Consider the following 12,577-nt stretch of genomic DNA (forward strand, 5'->3'; position numbering starts at 1 on the left):
CTAAAACAGACTAACATACAATTCCAAAGTCATTCCACAGGGCTGGTACCGAATTGGGTTGTAGTGTATTTGTGTGAAGTACCTTTCTTGTGGTCGTATGCCATGCCATGAGGTGAGACTCTGTGTGGTGTACTCCAGCATCCACAGCTTATAGAACAGCATCATGTTCAGAAACACCAGCAATACTAGACTGTAGATAGAGAGAGAGAGTAAACAGAGAGTAGAGTGAGAGAGAGAGAGTGTGAAGCCAGAGAGTGCGAGAGAATAAACAGAGAGAGAGAGATGTAGAGAAGAGAGAAAGAGGTAAAGTAGAGAGAGATATTTAGAGTAAAGAGAGGTAGAGATGACATACATCTATGTTAGACTAAGGATAGCAGGATTCCCCTGGAATGTGCATGCCTTCAACTACTGCAAAGGAAGAATATGTTAACACTCATGTCTAGTGTATGTATGGGGTGAACCAAGTCCATCAAACACAAACACATATCTAATCAACATGGTGTTATGAAAAAAGTTGAATACCTTATACAGATCCTATAGGATGCATGAATGGAGACAGGGAAAGAGAGAGAGAAAGAGAGAGAGAGAGGACAATTACACACATCACCAGACAAGAAGACAGGGTTTTTCTGCTTTAGAGTAGTAGGAAAAAAATAAATAAATAAATAAATAAATACAAATAAAATAAAATATATTCGATTGTCAATGTTTGGTTTCAGTACTTCTAGAAAGTGGAAACGCATGGGAGCGTCACAACTTGAGACACCTCGCCAGTATTTTGATTGTTGTTTTTTAAAACAATAGTGTTACGGTAGTTAGCTAAAGAGCGCAGTAACAGTTCATTAGCAAGAGCACCACCTTTGCTAGCAAATACGACGCGGTCTTCAAAAGGTGTCTCCATTAATGTTAACCTTCTGACATTCTCCACTTTAGTACACCAAGAACAAGACAAGTTGAAGTGGACAGATTTAAATCAGATGAGTCACCACAGGCAACTTTGACACATAAATGACACCCAAAACATTCAACATCAACTGAGAAAAGTAGAGACCAGAGATATCTATGGGATCTTCAATGGATAGTTCTCCACCCATTGAATTAGAGTTACTAGAATGGACATTTGAGGGGCTTTGGCCATTCTAGTAATTATATTTATATGGTTGTACCTCTCAGTAAACACATGAAAGAGAATCTCAAACAACCAGGTGTTGCCATGGTGACAGCCCCCCAGGGTGGTGGTGGAAGGATACTCACACAAAGCTGATGATAAGGAGTAGCTTGGAGACGCTGTAGAGCGCTAGGCCCCCTGGGACATGGTCCGGGATGTGTCTGGTCTGAGTGGAACCTGCAGGAAGACAGGTGACCATTTTGGATCAATACAAAAAGCCACGCAATACCTAATACTTTATTCCTGCCCTAATCAAATATTACAGCTGCAGGTAATAAACGATTTGTTTTTCACAACCCTGATACAGTACAGCTTTTTGTGATGACAATCGCTATGAAAATCTACAGCGCAGTGCTACACAAACATTGCGGCAATTGTTCTGACAGTTGTTCCATTGTGCCAGGAAAACGCAAATCACAAGCATCTTAAGAATTTGAATATTATTTGAACCCAGGTCTGATTGAAAACTCATTAGAAATTGAGCACAGCTGCTCATGAGGCTTAAGGGTGTCCTAAAATGTACACCATACTCTGAGTCAAACAGTCATCAGCAGTCAGTCTGACCTGCCACTTGTTTGATGCGATGGTGGTGGGTGACCTCCTCGTCCTCGGGGGTGGTGACGGGGCTGAGGGCCTCGTCCATGTGGGGGGGCCGCAGGTGGATCAAGGGCCTTTTCCGCCGCCTCAACGCCCCTGCCCGTAGAGCCCTGGCCTTGGGGGACTGTCTGTGGGGCTCAACCAGGACCACCTCCACTTTACTCAGCTCCAGCTCTGGAAAGAGTTAAAGGAAAGGGTTTATGCTTATTTCACAAGCTGCATAACACAGTTTCTCTCAAATGGCACCCTATTCTCTAGACAGTGTACTACTTTTGATCAGGGCCCTTAAGGCTCTGGTCCAAAGTAGTGCACTATATAGGGAATAAGGTGCCATTAGGGATGCAACCAGTATGACACTGTATGGTATTCACAGAAGCTGGGTCTTAAATCATGGAGAGATTCAATAGCCAGGGTGCCAGTATGTTTCTGCTATTTACTTCTTTGTTGTGAGTTGTTGGCAAGGCAACTACCAAAGGACCCACTTAAGTAGAAACAGACCGGCATGCAAACTACAGGTTTAAGCAAAGTAAATTACTTAATTCTTTGAGTTAAATATTTACTTAAATAATTTATCCTGGTGATTAAGCACTATCTAAAGAGTACTCATTCTAGTTTCTCAAGTGAGAATACAGTTGATTTAAATGTTTTAAGAAAGACAAATCCCTAGCCTCTCACCACCATCCTGATCTCGCGAGCTTACATTCTGTTTCGCTACACGGATTCTTGATGAAGTGAAGTGAAACGAGAGCACAGCTGGCAGGATGGTGGATCAGGCTAACAAATACTAGGCTCCAAGAATGACCCCAGGCTCCATACCATTCATATTCTAGATTAAACTATAGTCCAGCTGACCTAAGTGTCTGAAGTACTCGTCCAGGCCGCTCCAGAAGTTCCTCTCGATAAAGCCCTTGACCAGCCCCCACGGCTGTTTCTTGTAGCGCAACTCTGTGGATACCCTGCAGGACACACACACACAGACACACATAATTCAACCGTTATTACACCTACTTGGTCAACCTTAAATTTGACTTATTCTTTTAATACATTTTTAATACATTTCACCCAAGGAGTCAAGTACTGCATTATCAAGGTTGTGTTCAGTAGGGAGAAAACATTTTTTAAACAGAGTGAAATGAAGTGGCACTACCTAAACATGTCCAATCAGAACACTTGTTATTGTCTTCCGTTGTAAAGCATTTTGCTAGTGTGCCCCACTGAACACATCCCTGGTTGGAATTTTAACAGCTAATTTTAACAAAGTGGAGCACCCAATCTCCAATCATAGGAAGAATAGAGGGAAATCTCTCACCTTAGCCGACACTTCTTCCTGGCCACCCTGGTGAGCACGTAGCGGTTTAGGGTGTAGAAGTAGTCATGGTAGGGGACGTCGTGTGCTATCACCTCGGCATCTATGATGTAGCACTCACTCTCCTGGCTGGCCTTGTACAGCGTCTAAACCACAGAGATATGGAATAGTTGTGTTAACAGACAACAACAAAAGAGGCCTATTCTGGCAATTGGAAGGCTGCAAATTACATTAAGCCATTTGTCATCTGAAAATGAATGTGGTGGTTTTTCTATATGTTTTAGTACCTTCTATAAATAATCAATAATAAGAACATTGCTATCAGCATTCATAATATTTTTTTATAAGCATTCATAACAACCCGTGGCTCCCAAAAGCAGCCTGTAAATACATTCATAACAACCCGTGGCTCCCAAAAGCAGCCTGTAAATACATTCATAACAACCCGTGGCTCCCAAAAGCAGCCTGTAAATACATTTATAACAACCCATAGCTCCCAAAAGCAGCCTGTAAATACATTCATAACAACCCGTAGCTCCCAAAAGCAGCCTGTAAATACATTCATAACAACCCGTAGCTCCCAAAAGCAGCCTGTAAATACATTCATAACAACCCGTGGTTCCCAAAAGCAGCCTGTAAATACATTCATAACCGTAATAGCATTCATAATGCATTACACACAGGTGATCATAACAGTGACTGTAGTTACGTTACGTCAAACGCAAACAAAGCATGAAAACAAACTATGTACAACATTTAAAACCTCTATGACCTGCATTGCCACTGGGAGGCTCCACTCACCTGAGTCTCAGTGACGGTGGCGGTCTTGGGCGCCAAGGGGTTGGTGAGGGAGACGGTGTACATGATCTCTCTGGTCTGGTTGCCTGCCTCGTCTTTCTCTTTCTTCCAGGGGTGATAGACGATGTCTAGACGAAGAGTGAAGACAGACAGAAAGATCAGCCCTTACTCCTTTAACATTTGCCCAGGTTTTAGTCTGACACACATTGAATTCTTTCAAAATGTAACCTTCCTGCCTTCCTTCAATTCTGATCTGTGAGTTATTGTGGTGTCCACTTTACCAATCCAGCCATGTCAGATAAGGATTTACCTCAAGGGAGGAAGGAGAGAAAAACTGATCAAGGATCAGGTCACCCCCTGTCCATGTAATCTTCATCATTAAGATCTAAAAGGTAAAACTGGTCTGGGTACTGTGGTGTCACCTGAAAAGCGTCTCTGCTCTAGGAAGTCCCTCATAAAGGTGGACTCGGTGAAGAGGATGTCGTACATCTTGTCAACGCTGAACTCATACACCTCGTTCATGTACTGCTTCCCATTCAGGTCTTCATGAAAGGCCTGCACCTCCCCTGCTGCACACACACAGAGGAAGGAGAGCAAGTGAGTGAGTGTGTGTATGTATGTGTTTTAATATACAGGAATAGGACAGTGACAGAGTGTGTGTGAGTGTGTGAGTGAATGAGTCGTCGTGTATGCACGCATGTGAGCAAGTGAGAGCGCATGTGCATGTTTCAGAGACCCAAACCTTCGTCGTGCGTCTCGGAAGAGTCGCTGAGCTCAGTAGGGAGGTCCTCATTGTCGTTGAAGTCCAGCGAGGGCGAGGGGGCGGGACTGCTGTGACCACTGCTCCGGTTGTCCAACCCCGGCAACTGGAGGGTCAGGAGTTCGCCATCAGGGAGACACAGGGGGAAATCGTCCACGGTGGCCAAATCAAACTACAGAGGAAGAGGGGGTCATGAGCGAAGGGTCAAGTCAAACCATAATCACAGATCATTGCCCTACCTACTGCCTACATACTTGTAAAATTGAAAGCTCAGCAAGGGATAATATGGTTGAAATGCCACTGGTGTGGTGTGATCTTGGGAGGGCCCTGCATGGGCATGAATTTTAAGCTTGAGCCCTACCCATGCATGCAACATTCAGGCCCTACCCTACTCAGGCCCTTCCTTTGTTAGTATCCATTAGCTGCTGGTCTCTGCCCCTCACTCCCAGGGCTGCTCTTCTGCTAGTCTATGTGTGAGTATCCATAGCAACGGTTCCACCTTGGGGTGCTCAGGAGATGTGAACAAGAGCAGTTAGCTGTTAGCTAGTTATATTTCCTTACTCTAATTTATTTTATTTTATTTTTTATTTTTTTAACCTTTATTTAACCAGGTAGGCAAGTTGAGAACAGTTGAGACCTGGCCAAGATAAAGCAAAGCAGTTCGACACATACAACGACACAGAGTTACACATGGAGTAAAACAAACATAGTCCATAATACAGTAGAAACAAGTCTATATACGATGTGAGCAAATGAGGTGAGATAAGGGAGGTAAAGGCAAAAAAAGGCCATGGTGGCAAAGTAAATACAATATAGCAAGTAAAACACTGAAATGGTAGATTTGCAGTGGAAGAATGTGAAAAGTAGAAATAAAAATAATGGGGTGCAAAGGAGCAAAATAAATAAATAAAATAAATAAATACAGTAGGGAAAGAGGTAGTTGTTTGGGCTAAATTATAGGTGGGCTATGTACAGGTGCAGTAATCTGTGAGCTGCTCTGACAGCTGGTGCTTAAAGCTAGTGAGGGAGATAAGTGGTTCCAGTTTCAGAGATTTTTGTAGTTCGTTCCAGTCATTGGCAGCAGAGAACTGGAAGAAGAGGCGGCCAAAGAAAGAATTGGTTATGGGGGTGACCAGAGAGATATACATGCTGGAGCGCGTGCTACAGGTGGGTGATGCTATGGTGACCAGCGAGCTGAGATAAGGGGGGACTTTACCTAGCAGGGTCTTGTAGATGACATGGAGCCAGTGGGTTTGGCGACGAGTATGAAGCGAGGGCCAGCCAACGAGAGTGTACAGGTCTCAATGGTGGGTAGTATATGGGGCTTTGTTGACAAAACGGTTGGCACTGTGATAGACTGCATCCAATTTGTTGAGTAGGGTATTGGAGGCTGGAGGCTATTTTGTAAATGACATCGCCGAAGTCGAGGATTGGTAGGATGGTCAGTTGTACAAGGGTATGTTTGGTGACATGAGTGAAGGATGCTTTGTTGTGAAATAGGAAGCCAATTCTAGATTTAACTTTGGATTGGAGATGTTTGATGTGGGTCTGGAAGGAGAAATTACAGTCTAACCAGACACCTAGGTATTTGTAGTTATCCACGTATTCTAAGTCAGAGCCGTCCAGAGTAGTGATGTTGGACAGGCGGGCAGGTGCAGGCAGCGATCGGTTGAAGAGCATGCATTTAGTTTTACTTGTATTTAAGAGCAATTGGAGGCCACGGAAGGAGAGTTGTATGGCATCGAAGCTTGCCTGGAGGGTTGTTAACACAGTGTCCAAAGAAGGGCCAGAAGTATACAGAATGGTGTCGTCTGCGTAGAGGTGGATCAGAGACTCACCAGCAGCAAGAGCGACATCATTGATGTATACAGAGAAGAGAGTCGGTTCAAGAATTGAACCCTGTGGCACCCCCATAGAGACTGCCAGAGGTCCGGACAACAGACCCTCCGATATGACACACTGAACTCTATCAGAGAAGTAGTTGGTGAAACAGGCGAGGCAATCATTTGAGAAACCAAGGCTGTCGAGTCTGCCGATAAGGATGTGGTGATTGACAGAGTCGAAAGCCTTGGCCAGATCAATGAATACGGCTGCACAGTAATGTTTCTTATCGATGGCGGTTAAGATATTGTTTAGGACCTTGAGCGTGGCTGAGGTGCACCCATGACCAGCTCTGAAACCAGATTGCATAGCAGAGAGGGTATGGTGAGATTCGAAATGTTCGGTAATCTGTTTGTTGACTTGGCTTTTGAAGACCTTAGAAAGGCAGGGTAGGATAGATATAGGTCTGTAGCAGTTTGGGTCAAGAGTGTACCCCCTTTGAAGAGGGGGATGACCGCAGCTGCTTTCCAATCTTTGGGAATCTCAAACGACACGAAAGAGAGGTTGAACAGGCTAGTAATAGGGGTGAAAACAATTTCGGCAGATCATTTTAGAAAGAAAGGGTCTAGATTGTCTAGCCCGGCTGATTTGTAGGTGTTCAGATTTTGCAGCTCTTTCAGAACATCAGCTGACTAGATTTGGGAGAAGGAGAAATGGGGAAGGCTTGGGCGAGTTGCTGTGGGGGGTGCAGTGCTGTTGACAGGGGTAGGGGTAGCCAGGTGGAAAGCATGGCCAGCCGTAGAAAAATGCTTATTGAAATTCTCAATTATAGTGGATTTATCAGAGGTGACAGTGTTTCCTATCTTCAGTGCAGTGGGCAGCTGGGAAGAGGTGTTCTTATTCTCCATAGACTTTACAGTTTCCCAGAACCTTTTTGAGTTAGTGTTGCAGGAAGAAAATTTCTGCTTGAAAAAGCTAGCCTTGGCTTTTCTAACTGCCTGTGTCTTATGGTTTCTAGCTTCCCTGAAAAGCTGCATATCACGGGGGCTGTTCGATGCTAATGCAGAATGCCATAGGATGGTTTTGTGTTGGTTAAGGGCAGTCAGGTCTGGGCCGAACCAAGGGTTATATCTGTTCCTACATTTCTTGAATGGGGCATGCTTATTTAAGATGGTTAGGAAGGCATTTAAAAAAAAACAGGCATCCTCTACTGACGGGATGAGATCAATATCCTTCCAGGATACCCCAGCCAGGTTGATTAGAAAGGCCTGCTCGCTGAAGTGTTTCAGGGAGCGTTTGACAGTGATGATAATCTCAGACAAAATTCAAGGAACGTAATTTTTTTTCTGTGAAATAATCTCTCCTCTCGGTCTTATATTTGACGAGGTTGAAGTTGATCTTAGTCAGATGTGACTGTACTGCACAGCAGAGCACAAGCAAATGGCTCAGCTTTAAAAAGTTTGAGATCAATTTAGTGATAACTGAGCCCTGCCTGTATCCTAGATATTGATGTAAAAACAGGCCCTATCCATCCCTAACCCAATGTATAGTGTTGGGGCCCGTCAGGCTTGGGTAGCAGAGTCTGAGGTGGGCTAGCTGACTAAGTTGCTGACTCTAGAACACTCTATACATTTTGTCTGTAGGTGATGCAAAGCAAGAATTGGTCTAATATCTAGTGGTACTCACGGGAAGGAGAGGGTCGATGATGCCCGGGCAGGGCAGGATGTTGTCGGGGAAGACTCTGCGGGACAACAAGGGGCTGGTGTCGCCTTTGACGTCTGCCGTCTTGGCGAGGGTGGTGGCGTCATTGGCGTCGTTCTCCTCCACCGGCAGCTCCTCGCAATACCTAAAACACAGGGAAGCACAACAGCTGTAGGTCACCGTTATCAGCACGGGGAAGCACAACAGCTGTAGGTCACCGTTATCAGCACGGGGAAGCACAACAGCTGTAGGTCACCGTTATCAGCACGGGGAAGCACAACAGCTGTAGGTCACCGTTATCAGCACGGGGAAGCACAACAGCTGTAGGTCACCGTTATCAGCACGGGGAAGCACAACAGCTTTAGGTCACCGTTATCAGCACGGGGAAGCACAACAGCTGTAGGTCATCATTATCAGCACGGGGAACGGTGCCAGCGCTTTACCCATGGTCATCGGGGTCACCGATGGTGTGTGTGACTATGGGGTCAAAACTCACCCCATGGTGTTGAAGTCATCGTCTGGAGGCACGTAGTCCTCGTCGTCGCTGGTCAGACCCAGCTCATTGCCATAACACTGATGGACAAAGTGCCACAACTCTTTGGGACACAAAGGCTGAGATAGATAGAGAGAGGGAGAAAGGAGAGATGAAAGAGGGAGAAGTGATAGAAGGGGGAAAAGGTGAGCTTTGATTAAATTGGCTACAATACACTCTCCACAGTGTTGTATTTGAATTAAAAGTGAACAGTCATACATGTAACAGTCGTACCTTTTCTAGCAGAGCATTCTGCCATAGTCTGAACATCATCATGTATGTCCGATCCCTTGCGCCGAACGAGGTGAAAAAGTGCTGTGGGAAGCAAGAAAAGGTTAGGATACTATATCACCAACCTGATAGGAAAGCCATCTGTCTGTCATAAAAAAGGTTCAATCATTTATTTGCGCATGTGTGTATATAAAGTATGTGCATGCATATGTTTGTGTGAGCATTTGGTCTTTTATTTGGTAATTTATTAGGGTCCCATTAGCTGTTGCGAAAGCAGCAGCTACTCTTCCTGGGGTCCACATGAAACATAATACAGAACATTAATAGACAGCTCAAGGACAGAACTACATACATCGAGAGCATGCCGACCGGATGCATCACCGCCTGGTATGGCAACTGCTCATCATCTGACCGTAAGGCGCAACAGAGGGTAGTGCGTATGGCCCAGAGTACATCACTGGGGCTAAGCTTCCTGCAATCCAGGACCTCTATACTAGGCGGTGTCAGAGGAAGGCCCCAAAAATGGTCAAAGACTCCAGTCACCCAACTCAGACTGTTCACTCTGCTCGGTAGCAGAGAGAACAGTCTAAGTTGGGTGACTGGAGTCTTTGACCATTTTTGGGGCCTTCCTCTGATGGTCAAAGACCGCCTGGAAAGCGGTACCGGAGCACCAAGTCTAGGTCCAAAAGGCTCCTTGACAGCTTCTACCCCAAACGATAAGACTCCTGAACAATTAATGAAATGACCACCCGGACTATTTACATTGACAGTGTTCGGGCACTGATGTTAGGCGATTAGGCCTGGCTCGCAGTCAGTGATATAATTTCTGTCAATCTCGATGGGGTTGAGGTAAGGGCTCTGTGGAGGCCAGCGAAATTCTTCCACACCGATCTCGACAAATCATTTCTGCATTGATCTGGCTTTGTGCACAGGGGCATTGTAATGCGGAAACAGGAAAGGGCCTTTCCCAAACTGTTGCCACAAAGTTGGAAGCACAGAATCGTTTAGAATGTCATTGTATGCTGTAGCGTTAAGATTTCCCCTCACTGGAAAAACATCACTCTGGAGCACTGGAGCGTTTCCACTGCTCCAGAGTCTAAACGGCAGCGAGCTTTACACCACTCCAGCCGACGCTTGGCATTGCGCATGGTGATCTTAGGCTTATGTGTGGCTGTTCGGCCATGGAAAGCGATTTTATGAAGCTCCCAATGAACTGGTCTTGTGCTGACGTTGCTTCCAGAGGCAGTTTGGAACTCGGTAGTAAGTGTTGCAACCGAGGACAAAATGTTTACGAGCTACGCGCTACAGCACTCTGCGGTCCCGTTTTGTACGCTTGTGCGGCCTACCACTTCGTGGGTGAGCCGTTGTTGCTCCTAGACGTTTCGATTTCACAATAAAAGCACTTATAGTTGACCGGGGCAGCTCTAGCAGGGCAGAAATTTGACAAACTGACTTGTTGGAAAGGTAGCATCCCATGACAATGCCACGTTGAAAGTCACTGAGCTCTTTAGTAAGGCCATTCTACTGCCAATGTTTGTCTACGGACTGTGGGCTCAATTTTACACACCTGTCAGTAACAGGTATGGCTGAAATAGCCAAATCCACTAATTTGAAGAGGTGTCCACATACACTATATAAACAAAAGTATCAGTACATACACACAAAATATCTAGGTCACATGGGGGAGAGGCGTTGTGCTGAGAGGTGTGGCTTTATCTGTTTTTTGAAACCAGGTTTGGTGTTCACTTGAGCAATGTGAGATGGAAGGGAATTCAATGCAATTATGGCGCTATACACTGAGTGTACAAAACATTAGAAACAACTTTCCATGACAGAGACTGACCAGGTGATTTTTAAGCCTTGAGACATGGATTGCGTATGTGTGCCATTCAGAGGGTGAATGGGCAAGACAAAAGATTTAAGTGCCTTTGAACAGGGTATAGTAGTAGGTGCCAGGCGTGGACCGGTTTGAGTGGGTCAAGAACTGCAACGCTGCTGAGTTTTTCATGCTCAACAGTTTTCTGTGTGTCCCAAGAATGGCCCGTCACCCAAAGGACATGCAGCCAACCGTGGGAAGCATTGGAGTCAACATGGGCCAGTATCCCTGTGGAATGCTTTCGACAGCTTGTGTAGTCCATGCCCTAACAAATTGAGGCTGTTCTCAGGGCAAAAAGGGCTGCAACTCAATACAAGGAAGGTGTTCCTAATCTTTTGTACACTCAGTGTATAATACTGTACATTTTCTTGAATTTGTTCTGGATTTGGGGGCTGTGGAATGACCCCTGATGGCATGCTTGGTGGGGTAAGAGTGTGTGTTAGAGCTGTGTGCAAGTTGACTATGGAAAACAATTTGGAACTTTGAACACGGAGGTTCTAATAAAAATAAGTGATGCAGTCAGTCGCTCCTTACTTTCAGTCAAGAGAGACTGACATGCATTGTATTGATATTAGCCCTCTGATTACAGTGAAGAGCAAGACGTGCCGCTCTGTTCTGCGCCAGCTGCACTTTTTCTAGGTCCTTCTTTGCAGTACCTGACCTTATGACTGGGCAATAATAAAGATAACATAAAACTAGAGCCTGCAGGACTTGCTTTATGGAGTGTGGTGTCAAAAAAGCAGAGCATCTCTTAATTATGGACAGACCTCTTCCCATCTTTACAACCATTGAATCAATATGTTTTGATCATGACAGTTTACATTCTAAAGTAACACCAAGTAATTTAGTCTCCTCAACTTGCTCAATAGCCACATTATTCATTATCAGATTCCGCTGAGGTCTAGAATTTAGGGAATGATTTGTACCAAATACAATCCTCTTAATTTTAGAGATGTTCAGGACTAGCTTATTACCGGCCTCCCATTCTAAAATTCACTGCAACTCTTTGTTTATAGTTGCAGTGATTTCACTAGCTGTGGTTTCTGAAGCGTAAATGGTTGAATCATCAGTATATATGGACACACAGGCTTTGTTTAACGCCAGTGGCAGGTCATTAGTGAAAATAGAGACGAGTAGAGGGCAAGGAGAGCTGCCCTACGGTACACCAAACTTTGCATGTTTAACATTAGAGATGCTTCCATTAAAGAAAGCCCTATGTGTTATTTTAGATGGATCACAGCAATCTACGATACAGCAGGTTGAAATAAATTTAAAACCATAACACACATTTTTTTAACAACAGGTTATGGTCAATAATATCAAAGGCTGCACTGAAATCTAACAGTACAGCTCCCACAATCATCTTCTTATCAATTTCTTTCAACCAATCATCAGTCATCAGCATGCTGAAAGTCTGTTGTTCATTTGTTTAGAGAGCAATAGCATTGTGTCTGGTCAAACACTTTTTTCCCTTCTTTTAAAAAAAAACATTTGCTAAGAGTCGGCAGCAAGCTGATTGGTAAACTGTTAGAACCAGTAAAGGATTCTTTACCATTCTTGTGTAGTGGAATGACTTTGGCTCCAGGTCTGAGGACACATTTTTCTCGACTCAAATAAAAAAATGACAAATAGGAGTGGCAATCGTCCATGCCTGTGTATATATATGCATGTGTGGGTCCAGTGCTGACCTTGTCATTGTCAGTGCACAGCTGGATGGCGTTGGGAATGAGGCGGGCAGTCTTCTCCTTTGTCATGCTGCAGATATCCTTCAGCCGGACTGTCAGCTA

The 12,577-nt window shown here is 44.7% G+C and overlaps 1 protein-coding gene across 19 annotated transcripts in view; it reads right to left on the reverse strand.

Moving 5' to 3' along the window:
* Positions 1–12,577, reverse strand: part of gramd1ba (GRAM domain containing 1Ba) — a 133,352-nt gene that overhangs the window by 4,935 nt on the left and 115,840 nt on the right. For all 19 annotated transcript variants that reach the window (XM_090186022.1, XM_090186015.1, XM_021617608.3 and 16 more), the window contains 12 exons: positions 12,479–12,574; positions 8,918–8,998; positions 8,648–8,763; positions 8,137–8,296; positions 4,612–4,801; positions 4,292–4,438; positions 3,873–3,997; positions 3,075–3,217; positions 2,618–2,721; positions 1,733–1,939; positions 1,255–1,345; positions 83–190 (listed from right to left, as the gene is read on the reverse strand). In XM_090186022.1, coding sequence (XP_090042148.1) covers positions 83–190; positions 1,255–1,345; positions 1,733–1,939; positions 2,618–2,721; positions 3,075–3,217; positions 3,873–3,997; positions 4,292–4,438; positions 4,612–4,801; positions 8,137–8,296; positions 8,648–8,763; positions 8,918–8,998; positions 12,479–12,574 — 1,568 coding nt within the window. The remainder of the gene's footprint in view (positions 1–82; positions 191–1,254; positions 1,346–1,732; positions 1,940–2,617; positions 2,722–3,074; positions 3,218–3,872; positions 3,998–4,291; positions 4,439–4,611; positions 4,802–8,136; positions 8,297–8,647; positions 8,764–8,917; positions 8,999–12,478; positions 12,575–12,577) is intronic.

This window comes from Oncorhynchus mykiss, chromosome 10 (genome assembly GCF_057628025.1).
Source record: "Oncorhynchus mykiss isolate SJ-2025 chromosome 10, ASM5762802v1, whole genome shotgun sequence".
NCBI classification, from domain to species: Eukaryota; Metazoa; Chordata; class Actinopteri; order Salmoniformes; family Salmonidae; genus Oncorhynchus; species Oncorhynchus mykiss.